At 39.8% G+C, this 17457-nt stretch overlaps 1 protein-coding gene across 1 annotated transcript in view; it reads left to right on the top strand.

Moving 5' to 3' along the window:
- Positions 1 to 1496: 1496 nt before the first annotated feature.
- LOC110681103 (glycerol-3-phosphate acyltransferase 1, mitochondrial-like) overlaps positions 1497 to 17457 on the top strand; it is a gene marked incomplete at its 3' end in the record, with an annotated part of 48846 nt that continues 32885 nt past the window's right edge. Inside the window, 1 exon segment of the mRNA XM_021856868.1 lies at positions 1497 to 2195. Coding sequence (XP_021712560.1) covers positions 2131 to 2195 — 65 coding nt within the window.

Below are 17457 nucleotides of genomic sequence, written 5' to 3'. Positions count from 1 at the left end.
GGAATTTTATTTTCAAAATTGAGTCGACACCATAAATATCAAGAAAACTAGCGTTACACTTTTTGCTCAACACCCGGTGGCAGCCACCTTAGGGCCTATTCACAAATTTCATAACGCTAAAGGGGGTGGTTTGATGTCCTTAAGATGTTATACACACTTAAACAAAAATACGGATTACGGTGAAATTTCACCGTAATCTCAACAGCTGAATCACCGAACAATCTGTAAAATGATTGAACAAAATCATAAAGAAAAACAAGAAAACGGTTCAACCAGGAATCGATCTCCCGACCTTTCGATCAGGAAGCAGGCCTGCTACCACTAAGCCAGCTTTCACTGCTTGATAATGGTGTGCAAAAACTGAAACAAAAGGAAGCTCATGCCTGCCAGAGCGGCTGTCACACGATTTCACAGAAGTTCGGTGAAAATAATGCTTTTACCGAACTGTTCGTTAGTATTTCACAGGGTTACAGTAAAATTGTTTGTTTCACGGATTTGTTACGGTAAAATAGTCGATTTCACGGATTTTTTCGGTATAATAATAGTTTTCACAGGAAAATCTGTATTTTTGTTGTTTACAATTCGAATTCGGTGATTTATTTCACAGGATACTGCGATTTATTTTAAGTGTGTACAGCGCTTATGAAAATCGAAATGTATTCATATAAAATGTGTTACGTGCGGGGTTGGTGGGGATCCAAAAATGATCATTTTTGGCGTTATTAAATTTGTGAACCCTTAGTACCCTCTCGGTTCAAATATCAATGATATATATCGACACTAGTCTAATTAATTTTCTCTCTGCACTGCACTGAACACTTCAAACGAACTTCTAAACAAAATAAAATATACTTTTTTGTCCAAGAAAAACCCAAAAAATCAAACTTTCTCGAGACGAATTGACAGCAGCAAAATTTTACACGTCCGTCCATTTTCGCGCACCGCCTTCTCTTTTTTTCTGGAATATCAATATATTCATTGAAATCCCAGAAATTACAAAAAAAAAAACAATCTTAATGGAATCATTAATTTTTTTACCGAAACCCAAAAATATTACTGAATTCCTAAGGATTCTTTAAATAAAGGCAGTCCCATATCCAATCTAACAGTGGTTTCTTAGTTAAGTACAGAGGATTCATCGGTTTCCTTAAAACAATCCCCAAAATCCCTTCCATTCCCAAATTGACCTGCATTCGGACACAGCCGGCGCCGTTATCGTTTTTAGTAGTTACACATTGCGGATGCTACTGACCACGGGTAGCATCTGTCCCACTCCAGAGACGTATTAGCGACGCACGAAGGGCGTTCCGATTTACTCCTATTCAGCCTTTAGTATACTTCTGTGTACTTATCAGTCCTACTCAGCTCGCCCGTTTGGCTGTATACTTAAAGGTACGCGACGAACCAAAGTATTCTCGACGGCGAGTAGTATGTAGTAGCGTTCTTTACTCACACTTTCAACCCGTGCGATTTACTCAAGGCAACAAAACATTGGCGCTGCTCATCGCAGATTTTCAGTCGCATTTCGCGGGTCGCCATGTTCGGATCGGAAGTGGATTGATTCTTGGCCCTTGGTCAGTTTGTCGTGCAAAGTTGTTCATAGGTCGGTGATAAGGCGCGCTTCGGTACTTCGGTCCGGACGATCGGTCAGTCAGTGGTGAAATTTTGAACCGGTGCCAAAAGTGATCGTCATTCGGCGGCGGTGGCGTGATCATCTATATCTGCTGGGTCGCAGACTCGGGGGATCCGAAAATAAAAAGGGGTCAAGCAACCCCACACCCCGTTCAAAGCGAAGGTTTCCGGTGCAAGTGTGTGGCGTCGAATTTCCCTTTCGGTTTCGCGCATGAATGATTTGGGTACGACACGAAGGGTACCCCCAATTGCATTGACGAGAGAAGACCTCGGCTGGTGTGTGAAGAAAATTGGCTGTGGTGAACAGCGAAGTGAGTGTGGTGAATTCAGAAAAGCTCTCTTGCGTTGATCGACGTCGTCGTCGTCGGGAAAATCTTCCGCTGAAGAAGGGTATGATTGTACCGAAGAAAAAAGCCGACGCTTGATATCTCTGGATTGTGTGTGAACAGGTGTTTTCATTGATTCTACACGAGAAGACGCCGAGTACAAAGTTTCAAAATGATCGGCATCGTGGAGGTGTTACTATTCCTCTGCGTAGTTGGATACTTCTTCAACAAGAGCAGGTATGACGATCTTCACCTTGTCTAACGAGAGAGTCAACAAAACCGTCTGTTGTCAATAAACTGTTGTTGACTGCGAAACAAAGACTCGCTATCGATTTGGAAGTCCCATCTAATCGTTCCGGAAGCTCGCAGAAACAACCCCATTGAGTGTAATCGCTTTCTTTATGTTCTAGTCAGCGCTTGTAAAAGAGGCCCGGACTTGAAGGGTGATGGAGTCAAGAGAATCTTGATGTAATAAGGAGCGCCTCTCAAGTTTTCATTAAAATTATTAAAAACAGTTTGAAATACTTTTTTATCATTTTGTTTCAAGACAAATTCTGATCAGAAGAAAATAGCAAACTTATATAAATCACATACTAATCTGAGCAACAGTAAACTAGCCCTTACTCGATATTTCGTATTTCGATATCGAGTTAGAGAACCATAGTAAAAGTTGGTTTTCATGGCTACCTCGATCGCAATTGCACTCTATACCTCCCTAACTCGATGGTCCCTTCAACATCGATTTATGGAGAGTTGACTGTAATATATCTCAACTTGTTATTGATTTGCTACTTATTTTTTTTTTTAGTTTTTCTTGTAGACAAATCTACCGAAAAGTTTTTCATCGTTCAATATAATTTAATTATCATTCGGGACCACAAAAATATATGTACCAAAAAAGTGGATCATGGGTTAGTCACTTCTTCTTCTTCTTCTTCTTGGCATTAACGTCCTCACTGGGACAGAGCCTGCTTCTCAGCTTAGTGTTCTTATGAGCACTTCCACAGTTATTAACTGAGTGCTTTCTTTGCCAAAGTTGCCATTTTTGCATTCGTATATCGCGGGCAGGTACAATTATACTCTATGCCCAGGGAAGTCTAGGAAATTTCCATTACGAAAAGATCCTGGGGACCGACCGGGAATTGAACCCAGACACCTTCAGCATGGCTTTGCTTTGTAGCCGCGGACTCTAACCACTCGGCTAAGGAAGCCCCCAAGTGGGTTAGTCACCTATCTTGTTAATCTAACTGGTTATGTGATACTTTTTTATGCTTATGTTCAAAATAGGTAAACTTAGAACGAAGCCACACATAACATTTTCAAGAGCACAAGACTTGAGAACCAAACAGCGCTCCGCGTTGAAAATTTATCCCACCATCAAGCCAGTAATTTGATTGATTTTTAACGCGAACTGTTATCAGATTCTCCAGTCTTGTGCACTTGAAAAATCAAAGTTTGGCTTCATTTTATAATCACCTTTCACGATTGTTATTATGCGTTGTGTTTGGATGGGCATCTAAGAAAGAGGTATGAATAAAATGTATTCGTTGGGTTTACTATATTTTGGGTAGTGAATGCTACGATAATTATACTGTTTTCTAGGAATTTCGGGATGTCGATGGGAATTCAGATATTTGTGAAGTAATTCTGAATTTGTAGTCAATGACATCCCGTATTCTCAGATTTCCTTTGGAATTCCTGTAAGAACTTTGGGATTTCGATTGGCATTGTAGATTTGTTATGATAATTCTGGAATTTTAAAAACCATTCTAGGAGTATTGTGGAAATATTATAAATCTGGTAAGAACTCTATAATTCGGGTGGGAATGGGATTTCGGTTATTAATCTCTTGGAATTCTATGAGTGTTCGGTAGGTTGGAAAACAAAGCTCTCAAAACAGTTGCGTAATGAGGAAGCTTTGCGTAATGAATCATTACAGCACTGGTTTCAGTTGCGTAATGACTATTCCCGCACTGCATACTTCAGTGCAGGAAAGTAGGCCGTTTCATGACAGATTGACATGATGAAAAGTAGCCTATTACGATGAGAAATTGCAAAAAATCTATTTTCGACATCGCATTTCTTGTGAAAAATCTTACCGCGGTGTTCCCGCATTTGATATTTGCATTTTAATTGAGCAAGATTTTTTATTTTGAGCTTGATCTGTTACAACGAAACTATATTTGATTTTTCCTCAAATATTGCAAAATTCTTGGCTTGAAATCTACACAATTGGTTTTTTTTTCTCTATCTGGATGCGCCACTGCGACCATTATTTAGATCTATTGTGACATTACCCGTAGAGTAAGGTGGGGCAAAAGTTCGACCTTAGTGGTATAATCAAAGTTTCCAGGAAAACAATAGCAGTTAAAACAAAACAAATACCATACAGTGAACCAGCAACATATTGGCTATAATTTTGCTGAACAAACTTGTGTCAAAATATTTACCCATTTTTAGTTATAACAATTTCAAAATTGATTGTCTTATTCGAACTTTTGCCCCACCGGTGGGGCAAGAGTTCGATTCTAGTGTGGGGCAAAAGTTCGCTGGCTAAAACACAAAATATCGATCCTTTTATGACAGGCATATTTTACACCAGCCGTAAACTTAAGTTCAACGAATAATACACACTAAATTTTCATCAAAAAATTGCCCAAAACCGGGTTGATTGTAATATACTCAATAATAGCAGGTTTTTGTAAAACTAAGTGGAAATGTAAAATTTTGGTGACAGTTTTCACACGATCAGACAAATTTAACTAAATTTGAAGATAACATGTGGATTTTAGGCAATTTGCAAATTTTTCCGTGATTTTATACATGGGTCGAACTTTTGCCCCGCTGATTCGAACTTTTGCCCCACTATGGGCCAAAAATTGTTTTCAAGCATTTATGCAAAAACTAATACACCACAAAGCAACCTTATGTTAGGCCTCGGAACGCCCTTACATAAAATATTGAAAAAGATTTTATCTTCAATTGGTTCCATGCAACGAAAGTTTGACCAAAAATTACAATATTCACGTCGAAAAACAACAAATAGCCATAACTTTTCCATATCTCAATCAATTTTTATGATATTTGGAGTGAAAGTCTCTTGCTTGAATAGCATTCGAATCACCATGACATTTATAAGATTTGTTTTGAATTGAGCTAGAAATCTTAAAAAGAAACTCTTACCCCACTCGAACTTTTGCCCCACTTTACTCTATCCTTAGTGTATAGTGCATGTCGCATTACTCAATTTCCATGGATAGGTAATGAAGCATCGATTTATGTACAGTTCTTGTTTTGATTTCTCAGAGATTGATAAAAATCCAATATGATGAAAAGGTCCCGCTATTTACACCCTTCATAGAGACTTACATCTCAGCGAAGGCGCGCCCCTTAGCAAACATAATCAATTTAATTAATCTGAGGAAACAAATCGGTACTACTAATATTTGACCAAGCAACGGAACTCTAGTCCCATCCTTGTTTCGCTTTTAGTTTAGTCCCAGAAAAATACTAAAAAGGGGCTTTGTACTAGCAGCAAAACCGAATCAAGCTAGAAAACTTGTTTAGTAATTAGAATTCACGTGAGTCCTTGAATTACCAGTACTTAATAGTGCTTGTTGAGTTAATACTCATGACTGTTATCCTGGCTTCAAGTGTAGTTCAAGTGTTTTACGGTTCTTTTGAAAATTTTCCATTCTGCGGTAGCCGCCAAGTTCTAACGCAGCTGTCAAAGTTCTACCGCAGGCTTGAAAATCGTTGTATCATTGAAGGAAGCCGTCTAATCAAAATATGCTAGTAGAGTCCAAAGCATTGAAGAACAAAAGAAAACAACAGTCATTAGCGTGGTTTCCAAGGTATCATCGCAGCCGATCTATGATGCTTTGTGAAAATCAGTAAAGTGACAGCTGCGGTAGACTTCTGTTCAACTGTAGAACGGAAAATTATCTCTAAAATTGCATTAAAATAGATTCAACTTCAGAAACTGTTGCCAGTAACAAGGACTTTGTACCGCGAACCCTTGAATTACCAAAACAAGACCGATAGGGTAACGGTCGTATTTTGGACCCCCTAAGGAAGTGATTTTAGCTTTTTGTTTCAATTAATCAATTTCCCAGCATAATCAGGTCAAAGAACATGTCAAAATGTAGAGAAAAACTCCCTCTAAGAGATAAAAATGCCCTTACGGTCATCTAGGATCCAAAAAACGTCGAAAATAATTGAATTTTGAAGCACTGTTTCTCATTATTTTGGACACACCAATACATGTTGGACCCATAAAATATATATTTTGGACCCCCGATATTTTTATCGTTTGGTGACAAAGTCCACGACACTGGTTGTATAATATTCTTGCCCATAGTCTAATCAATCGATTGGCAATGGAAAACCGAAGGAATTCTACCGTTTAAGTTCCAAAATTTGAAAAAAGTTTTTGTTTACATTTTACAAATTTCTGACGGCTTCAATTTCTGTGTGTAACATGTTGTAACGGTTGCATGGATAAACCGATACAATTTAATTTATTTCTGATAAAATAAACACATTTTCTACGTAAAAACGGTTGATGCAAGTGCGGAATAGTCCTATCTTTCCAAATGACATGCGAATTGAGTTGGTCTTTCGATTTAAACTGGGAAATTTGCAGGAAAATGGCCCAGGGGGTCCAAAATATATAGGGGTCCAAAATATATTGGTTACCCTATATTTCATTCTTAAGCTTTCATCAATGTTTTTAAATGGACTAACCACAAGTTCAGTACACTCGGAAATATTCAAAATATTGATAAATCTTGTGAAATATTCTTAATTTTGTATCACATTATCAAAATTTCGTTTATTATTATCAGAGTCTTTTGGACGAGAGTAAGTATCCCTATAAAACTTTTACATTCTGAAAGTGAGGGGGATTTCTACAAGTTCGAATTTCATCCAGAATGAGTCGAAAAAAAAAAAGATCGTGCTCGATAGTCTTCGATTTGGATTAAATTTTGCACATGTTTTTGGTATGGTAGAATAAGTGTTTTCCATAGAAAAAATGATCATTTTGACTCAAGTGTAACTTTTGAAAATGGCCTATAAATTTTTACATGCAACTTATTTGAAAAATTCTAACTCCGAAACTGTTGATTTTAAAGAAAAATGTTCTATGAAGAAGTTGTAGTGAATCGTTTGGACTATAAGATTTTTTCTCATCATCAAGGATAATAAGTAAGTGGAAAGAAATATGGTCTTTACTCACGAAAACGTGTTATCATTAATGGAGAAACGCGTATAACTTATGAAAATTACTACCGCAAAGCTAAACATTACATATAATTTGCAATTGGATTAGATGGACAAATTTATGTGAAGATTTGCGAAAAAGTTACACGTCTTCTCAGTGAGAATCGAACTCACGACTCCCCGATCTCTAGTTGGGGCGCGTTACCACTACGCCATGAGAGGACTCATGAACGCAGAAGTTAACCTGAATTCGATTTCAGCTGAATAATCACGTGGTCCTTTTTCGCTAAGGCAGCGTCCATTTATTACGTAACGCTTAAATTGGAAATTTCTGACCCCGTCCCCTCCCGTCCGTAACGCTTTTTGTATGAATTTTTTAAAAATTTTGTATGAGCCGTAACGCTTAAGCCTACTCCCCCTCTCCCTAAAGCGTTACGTAATTTGTGGATGCCGCCTAAGTGCACCTCTTTCGGATGAATTAGATGCCCATCCAAACACAACGCTTTCTATATATATATCCAATGCCTAGCCCGAGAGCGCATTGTTTTTTTAAGTATAGGAATAGCACACTACACTAGCCAGCAACTGCGTTGGCTGAGGTTTCTGAGTCCTCTCATGGCGTAGTGGTAACGCGCCCCAACTAGAGATCGGGGAGTCGTGAGTTAGATTCTCACTGAGAAGATGTGTAACTTTTTCGCAAATCTTCACATCAATTTGTCCATCTAATCCAATTGCAAATTATATGTAATGTTTAGCTTTTCGGTAGTTGTTAAACTTCCACTCGGCTGGTTAGCCGTAAACCACGATTCATAATTTAAAACAAGTATTTATGAAAATGGCCTATTTTAATATTTAAACAATATTTTTTGCGTTAAACTCGATATAATTCGAAAATGGCTTCTTCTTGAGAAATTATTCATATAATCATTATGGCTTAGAATCATTTCAAGATGCTTACTGTATCATCAGAACGTATTTATTTTGACAAAAAATCAAAATTTTGAAAGTCGACCAAAAGTTGTTCTTAGAAAAATTGTTTTATTAAAAATTCCTCCATCATGAAACTTTGTCCCAAACATCTTTTTACTATCAAGATTCTATGGTGAAAATTTAAAAAAATATTAAAAATGGGGTTTTTGTGTAATTTAAAATTCAAGTTTTATGTTTGATTTTTCTATGAAAATAAATAACATATTTTTTCAGTGTATTCTTATAGTCCAAACGGTTCACTACAACTTCTTCATATAACATTTTTCTCTAAAATCCACAGTTTCGGAGTTAGAATTTTTCAAATAGGTTGCATGCAATAATTTATAGGCCATTTTCGAAAGTTACACTTGAGTCTAAATGATCATTTTTTTCTATGGAAAACACTTATTCTACCATACCAAAAATATGTGCAAAATTTAATCCAAATTGAAGATGGTCGAGTTCTGTGACTGACCGATTTGACATGGAATCCGTCTTTAAGAGTTGTTTTTCATCCATCTAATTCCAGAGAACCCGATTTTTTTTAGCTAAAACTGTCCTAAAAAAATGTATGGGTTAATTATCCCGGACAGAGTTTTGGACCTTGCAATTAGAAAATCCTAATACAAATTTCGAGATCCACCATATCGTCGAATACGTCAAAGATGAATTAAAACCATCTCAATATTTTCAATAACACAAATTTAGAAAACAAAAGTGGTATAAAATGAAAATCAATCGATCGAACCAACGAGTTACTAATCAGATATTCAACGCGATCGGTTGTTTTGATCTCAAAATTTATAGGGTGCAGAACTACTTAGGTACTTCTATGATTAATTTTGGAATGTTTTATTTATATAACGAATAATGTGGCCAAATATGGGCTCTGTAGCTTTCAGAAAAAAAAAAACTGCCGAAGTGAATCAAAAGTGCCAAGAATAGAAGCCGACTCTTCACTCTTGAAAAATTCTGGAATGGCTTAAAAGCGTTTTTTTTGTCTGTTGCTCAGGCTTAGACCATGGGTTGGTCCATCTTGCCTTAAAAGCGTATTTTGAAGCAAAAAGTTGAGATATTTAAACCTTAAATCCAGCTACTTCATGTTCACTTGGACCCCCAGAAGCTACTGTGAAAAGATGAGCAGAATGCTTCAACTTTAAGAGGGGGTTAAACAAGCTTGAAGTTTGTATGAACAGGGCTGGTAGCAAGTCACTTTTTAGTGACTTGGTCACTTTTTTCGACCTGGTTACTAAAAAGTCACTATTTCCATCAAAAAGTCACTAAAGTCACTTTTTTCAGGAAAATGGTCACTAAAGTCACTTTTTTCTTGATCTGATGCCAATGACAAGTTAGGCTTTAATAGCTTTTCAAAATCAAACAGAAAGAAGATTATTGATTCAAGAAAAATAAAGACTTTCCTATGAAAAATGTCAACATTTCCTATAATAATTTTTAGAGAAGATTCTGGCAAAACTTAGAAAGCATCTTTGGGAAGATATTTTTGTCCGAAATATTTTATTAAATTTTGGCAAAAACCAGGACCAATATCTGTTGTGAGTAATCTACAGCTACAGGGTGTCCGCAAATTATCCGTACAAACTTTGAAGACATGGCTCTATACAACCAGGCATATTAAATTCAATATTCTTGCATGGTTTTAACCATTGGCTTATTATATTCTTAAAAAGTAGGTTTGACACATTTCTGATTTCAAATATTTGTAAAACCGAGCCAAATATGTTGAGGTATCTCAAACGGAGCTGTTTTTCGAGCTTCATGACGGAAGAGAAATGTCTGTAGAACTCACTGGATTTGAACCGTATGATTTCACTGCGGAACACGGTTTTGTCTCAAGCACCAAAATACCGCTATTTACTTAATTAAGGGTTGCTGAATCCATTACCATTTTCAGAAATATCCTAGCACGTCTAGTTTTTGAGATGTTGGCAGTTGAAAATGCTAAATTTGACTATTTCAGCCAACTTGCATGCAAGTTTGCCAGCTTGTATGGCAATTTATTTACTTAATTTGCCTCAGAACTCAAACATCATGTGTATAACAATTCTAATCTACAAAGTTCATCAGAATTCCGATGCTCAAAAGTTATTTTCTGTTGGGATAGAAAAGTATTGTATTTTTCCATATAAGAGAAACGAAGAACTTTGTATGGAGACTATAAGCATGTTGAAAAAATCGATGTAATCTAACTTTAACCGTGTAATTTCAACCAAATTAAATATGAAATGAAAGTTATAGTCTTATTTTGCATGATTGCATAAAATTGTTTAAATTTTATGTGAACATCAATGAAACCAATGTTTTATGCAACTTTGGCGACCTGTAGCTAAAAATTGTGACGTGCTGGAACATTTCTGAGAACGGCATTAGATTCAGCAGCCCCAAATCTACTAGAGACACATGATTTGATCCTTGAGACACGCAAAAATGTAATTTTTGTTCCGCTGTGTTTTCTATTTCCAGTCTAACTTGAAGCCACTAAACTGTAGGTTACTTCAAATAATAATTGGACATTTGGATTTATCGCTTTTAGATTTTAGGGATAACACATCTCCAGTATGACTAGCGAAGCTCAGGAAAAACGTCTCCGAAAAAAATAAATTTGATTATCTCAGTAACAAGCAATCAATTCAAAATTATTTAAAGTTGTATGTTGTGTAAGCGCATAGATGTATTATGAAAGGTACATGGACATTAATTCTTCATTGTTTTCAATGCGAGATCATCTTTCCCTATATTTTGCTGTTCGGATAATTTGCGGACACCCTGTATAGAAGAAATCTTGAACCCGCTTTCTCAAATAACATCATCAAAACTCCTCCGGAAGAAAAGCCAGAGACGGCTAGGAATGAAAAAAAAAATCAAAGAATTGGTTCAGAAATTACATTAGAAATTCCAACAAATAAACAATTGATTAACCCTTGAACGTGTTTTATTACAAGACTTTCATCAACTCTCGAAAACTTATTCATATAGACTCAAGTCAAAAAAGTATACAAACTTACTTTATCGATCCTACGTGTTTCGTAGACGAAATTCTACACGTTTCGCTCTGAAACAATTCGATTTTTAATTTTCGGATTAACAAAACGACGAAAGTATTTTCAACTTTCGCAACCTAACCACTACTTTCGCCGCCCCGCTGTATGGAGAGACAAAGTGACTTAACCACGAATCAAAACAAAACACTACTTGAGTCGATTTCACACTGGTAGAAAAACGTCGCAAGTAACTGAATAAAACGGCTTATCATTTTGTCATAGAGTTAATGTGTGAAATAATAGGAACTCCATAGTTTTTGAACGCGAGCTAATTGTATGCAAAATTTAAGCAATGTACACGTCGAAAAAATGTTAAAAAGGTGATTCATTTTAAAACAGTTTTAGAAGACAGGTTGTGATTCTTCTGAATTAATTTTGTCAAAACCGTATGGAAGTTACTTACGTCGATTTGAAAAAGTAATCGAAAACTATTTATGTAGAAAAAACACGTTTCTTTAATGAGTGTTTGTACATTGTTTGACGATAGTTAATTATTAATAGTGATATCAGTGACCATTCCCTAACGTCAAATCTACCTGTTTATAAATTTCAGCGATTTCTATCGTTTACTGTTTGCTATATAATCTAAGTAAGCAAAATTAGTCATTTCAGGGTCGTAGATCAGATAAAACGTGAAGTTGCGAGTCGTCACTGAGTAATATGATTATTTTCAATAACAGTCATCTTATTCGGTTTGTCTCGTATTCGTCAATAATCAATTGTGTTCTGAAGTTATTGTTTATTTGCAAGAAACGGTTTAATTTAACAGAAATTCTGCCACAGATTAGCAGTTTCGTCAACAACCAAAATTTTTCCCTCGATTTATTCACCAGATTTGTTGAGACCACATGATGGCGCTAGCTAAAAAACATGGTTTTCTGATTCCCCTAAGCGACTATGACGTTCTATAGATCATACGATGGTTCTCAATTCTGATGATTTGTAATATTAATGTCTTTGGCAAAGTTGCTCATTAGTCTAAAGGCTATACACTATATGTTTGCTTTGTTGAACATTCTGGGGATCCCAAAACACAAACAACGTAGCTTTTTTCGCACAGAGAGAAGGTTAATTTACACATAGAACGTATTTCCATTTCAAGTCATTTTTGTGACTTATACTTGTAGTTTTCAAGTCACTTTTAGGTCACTTTTTGGTCACTGTGGTAGTTATGTTATAGCTGAGTAGGCCATGCTATACAAAAATGATGATTATCATTCAATCTGTCAAGTGCACAAGTACCACATTGGCGATGAGCAAGAACCCAAGAACAACGGATAAACCAGTCGGAAGTTGGATCAAGAATAGATCTCAAGGCATCTTATAAAGGGTAACTATAAACGTCTGATTTTTCCGAAAGATAGAATCTCATCAGATCAGACTCGAGGGAAAAGAAAAAGTCTCGGCCTCAAATTGAGGGAGATGCCTTAGCGGTGGATGCAAATGCACCCGGAGAAGGCAAGAAAAGACTCGCCTCAAAGGAGGGAGAGCCTTAACGGTGGATGAAAATCCATCCGGAGGAGGCAAGAATGTTTCGCCTCAAATGAAGGGAAACGCCCTTAACGGAAGATGAAAATCCTACCGGAGAAGGCAAGCAATATCTCGCTCAATGGAGGGAATGCCTAAAGGACGGATGAAAATCCATCAGGAAAAGGAAAAAATGGACTAAAGGAACGTAGAAGAAAAATTTGAAAATTTGACCGCACCATCAAAGGAGGTAGAAAAGAATACACATGTCAAAACCGGATAATAAATTCGTGTTTCTATGGTACATAAATTTCCCATTGAAGGAAAAAAGATGGTAAATGTTTAAGTGAAAAATTCATAAAAAAAGAGACCTACGTGCTCAATAAAAGTGGCAAATATTCATCTTAACGTGCATAAAAGAGATCAAACACAGGATTGATCTGAATGATTATACGCAGGAACGACGTTGAAAATCGCTGAAAAAATAATCAATGCCATACAAGATCATCTCTTGTTATAGAAAAGGAGATGTGGTAGTTATGTATATAGCTGAGTAGGCCATGCTATACAAAAATGATGATTGTCATTCAATCTGTCAAGTGCACAAGTACCACAGTCACTATTTAGTCACTTTTTTGATCGTTTTGGTCACTAAAGTCACTATTATTTCACTGTCTGACTGCTACCAGCCCTTTTTTTTTTTTGTTTTTTACAAGGGGGAAATCTGCAAACAGATCCCCTGAGAAGATAACTCAGGGAATGCGGGGATGACGCACCAACGACGACCCGCTAAAACCAGCCTATGCACTGTGCTTGAGCAATTCATTTAGAATTGCTCAAGTGGTGAACAGTGCTTCGACATGACCCTTGGACTCAGACCCTCATCTCCCCGGAACCACCTTACGGTATTTCTTCGGGAAGGGACCAGTGCATATAGCACAACACGTGTAGCAGAAGTAGCCTAGGCAAACTGCTTCTCCTAGCCGACTTAAACAATGTTACAAGGGACCAGCCTCGGCAGGGCTAATCCTCTGCAGCCAACTCTTGGTCGGCGCGCCATAGACGCTGCAATTCTAACATAATGTGAGTGACAGCCGTAGTTACTGCATTCCAGCACTCGGCATCCGCACACATTCTCTCTATAATATTGTCGGGGGACGTGTCCCCTCCGCATGTAGTGAGCATGCGACCTCTCACAACAATGAAACGGGGGCAATCGAACACGACATGCTCCGCTGTTTCCTCTACACCAGCACAATTGGGGCACGCAGGAGATTCTGAGTGCCCGAACCTATGCAGGTACTGTCTATAGCAACAATGTCCTGACAGAAACTGCGTCAGGTGGAAGTTCACTTCCCCATGGCTTCTACCATACCAATCTGACACATTTGGTATTAGTCGATGGGTCCATCTACCCTTAGTGGAGTTATCCCATTCCTGCTGCCAGCTTCTGAGCGTTTCCTCTTTACACGTGTCGCGGACTCCTCTGGTACCCCTTTGGTTGAAGCATTGAACATCTTCCTTGATGATGAGCCCGATGGGCGTCATCCCGGCTATGATGCACACGGCCTCTTTAGATACCGTCCGGTATGCACTTGCTACTCTTAAGCACATTATCCTGTACGTGCTTTCCAACCGCTTTAGGTTTCTGTTCGTTCTAAGCGCTTTTGACCAGATTGGTCCTCCATACCTTAGTATGGATAGCGCCACGCTTGCCAGCAGCTTGCGTTTGCTGGCAATTACAGCAGAGCTGTTAGACATCATCCTCGAAAGCGCCGCTATAGCCGTAGATGCCCTTTTACAGGCATATTCAACGTGGCTAGCGAAGCTCAGCTTGTCATCGATCATTACCCCAAGATGCCTAAGGGATCGCTTGGACTCTATGGTGCAATCACCTACCGAGATAAGCGCCCGTTGCTCGGACTTGCGGTTGTTGACCACCACCACCTCAGTCTTGTGACGGGCCAGTCCTAGTTTCCTAGACTTCATCCATTCCTCAACCAGGGAAATAGAGTGCGCTGCTGTCAATTCTACTTCCTCCATCGATTCACCATAGACCACTAGGGTGATATCGTCGGCGAAGCCAACAATCTTAACACCCGTCGGAAGGGGCAGCCTCAGTAAGTCATCGTACATCGCATTCCATAATAGCGGGCCCAGGATTGAACCTTGAGGTACTCCCGCGGTAATTCGAACGCTTTTCTGCCCCTCCTCTGTGTCATACAGTAGAATCCTACCATCAAAATAGCTTTCTAGAAGCTTACACAACTGCACCGGTACCTTGAGGCGGTGAAGCGCGTGTGCTATTGCTTCCCAGCTTGCGCTGTTGAACGCATTCTTCACATCCAGAGTGACAACCGCGCAGTAACGGATGCCGCTCCTTTTATGCTCGATTGCCACCTCAGCTGTTTGAACGACCGACTGGATGGCGTCCAGAGTAGATTTACCTTTTCTGAATCCAAACTGGTTGTTGGACAGGCCGTCCACACTCTCCGTATACGGTACTAGTCTGTTGAGAATCAACCTCTCCAATAACTTCTCCGTCGTATCTAGTAGACAGATAGGTCTATACGCCGACGGGTCACCTGGTGGTTTCCCCGCCTTTGGTAGTAGCACCAATTTCTGTCGCTTCCATACATCCGGGAAGATTCCTTGATCAATGCAGCGTTGCATCGTGGTTCTGAACATGTCCGGATCCGTGTTCACTGCCGCTTTTAAGGCAACATTCGGGATACCATCGGGTCCCGGTGCCTTGTTTGACGCGAATGATTTCACGACTTCTGCCAGCTCTTCGTTCGTCACTCTCGCCACTTCTTCTTCTTCATCTGCCGCATACGGCGCTGGGGGCCATGGGCTTATGGGATGGTGCGGGAAAAGTACATCGATTATCGATCGCAGCAACTCGGGCGATTTCTCTTGGGGCGCTATGGCTCCTTTGGTCTTAGCCATTACCACTCTGTAGGCGTCACCCCATGGACTAGAATTGGCACTCTCGCATAGGCTTTCAAAGCATGCCCGTTTCCGACTCTTGATTTCCTTTTTGAGAGCCAACTTTGCCTCTCTGAATGCTGCACCGCGTTCCTCGTTTTGTGCTTCTGTGCGTGCGCGTTGCATTCTTCGTCTAGCCCGAAGGCAGATTGCTCGAAGATTTGCAATTGATTCGCACCACCAATACACCGGCGGCCTTTTCTCTCTAGGAGGGGCTTTTCTCGGCATGGAAGCATCACACGCTCGTGATATCACAGCAACTAGCTCTTCACCGTTTAGGTCCAGAGTGTTCCGTTCGCGCCTCAGGGCTTCAGTGAATACTTCGCCGTCGAAGCGCGCTGTTTTCCATCCTCGGGCTTGGGTCGAGTTACATCGCGCTGCCTTCCGCCCGCCTGGTATTATACTATAGCGAATCGATTGATGATCGCTATGAGTATAACCGTCATCAACGCGCCAGTTCATGGTACCTAAAAGGTTAGGACTACAAAACGTTACGTCGATAATCGATTCTGCACCATTTCTGCGGAAGGTACTCACTGTACCCACATTTGCCAGCTCTACATTTAAGCGCCAGGATTCCAGCAATAGTTGGCCTCTTTGATTGGTGCAGCGGCTACCCCACTCCACTGCCCATGCATTAAAGTCGCCAGCTATCACTACTGGCTGCGATTAGCTAGTTCGGCTATCATCCTGTCGACCATGTGGGAAAATTCCTCAATCGACCACCTTGGGCGCGTAACAACTGCAATAGAACACGCCGTTGATTTTTGCTATCGCAAAACCGTCATTTGAGCTAGAGACTACTTCTTGGATTGGGTATCGTCCTGTCGTCCCTATAGCTGCTAACTGGTTGAGACCTATCCGCCACCCAGTTCCCGTTGTTGGCTGGTATGCGGTATGGTCCGATAGTAAAACACCACGTCAGTCTTGTTTCCGAACTGACGCCAAAAGCAGCTGCTGGGCTGCATCAAGTGGTTTAAATTAAACTGTGTTACTTCCGTTTTGGCTGGCTTTGATACTCCGCTTGTGCCCGGACATTTGGGTCCGCCCGTTAAAGTGTCCGTTGTCTGCTCTGTCGACACATATTTAGCACTTAGCGATTTGCTTACAATCGCTTGCCCTATGGCTTGTCAGCGCCAGCATTTTCTGCACATCTTACTTCTGTCGGGACCATTGCAATTCCACGACTCTATGGCCCTTCCCGAAACACTTGAAGCAAACTTCAGGAGGCTGTTGTATGCTTCAGCGGCAAAACCGACCAGGCTACCTTGAGTATGCCCAAAGTTCTTTCGCTTTGTTGGCCTCTGCGACCGGCAGCCTGATCGCCGCCACCTGGGTGCCCTGCGGGCCCTTTCTAAGGTGGAAGGCCTTACTGGCTATGTCGATGTCACACTGCTGCTTTGAGGGCAGCCGAGACCTCCGCTGCATCGGTGACCTCATCCAGATTTTACACTGGAGAGTCCGCTTCAGCAGTAAGGGATCTTACATCAACCTCGTCACCAAGTACTTCTTGTGCCAGTTGCTTATAGACTGCACCCTTTCCTTGGCGTCCTCTTTTAAGACTAGGGATCATTTCACCAATCTAGTTCGCCTTATGCTTCGCACGTCTGCGCCCAATGGCGATAGCTTCTCTGTGCTTCGCATCGCCTTCAGAACCTCGGCGTATTTTGCCTTCCTCCGTTTTGATAACGAGGGCTTCGCCTAAAATTCCTACGTTTCGCCTGTTTTCGGTTTAGCGCTCTCTTGGGCTCCGTTTTCGGTTTCCTCTGTTTTTTCTTATTTCCAACTCGTAT

This window comes from Aedes aegypti, unplaced genomic scaffold, assembly GCF_002204515.2.
Source record: "Aedes aegypti strain LVP_AGWG unplaced genomic scaffold, AaegL5.0 Primary Assembly AGWG_AaegL5_hic_scaff_424_PBJ_arrow, whole genome shotgun sequence".
NCBI classification, from domain to species: Eukaryota; Metazoa; Arthropoda; class Insecta; order Diptera; family Culicidae; genus Aedes; species Aedes aegypti.
Note: the sequence above shows the minus strand (reverse complement) of the source record. Positions and strands in the feature narration are given on the sequence as shown.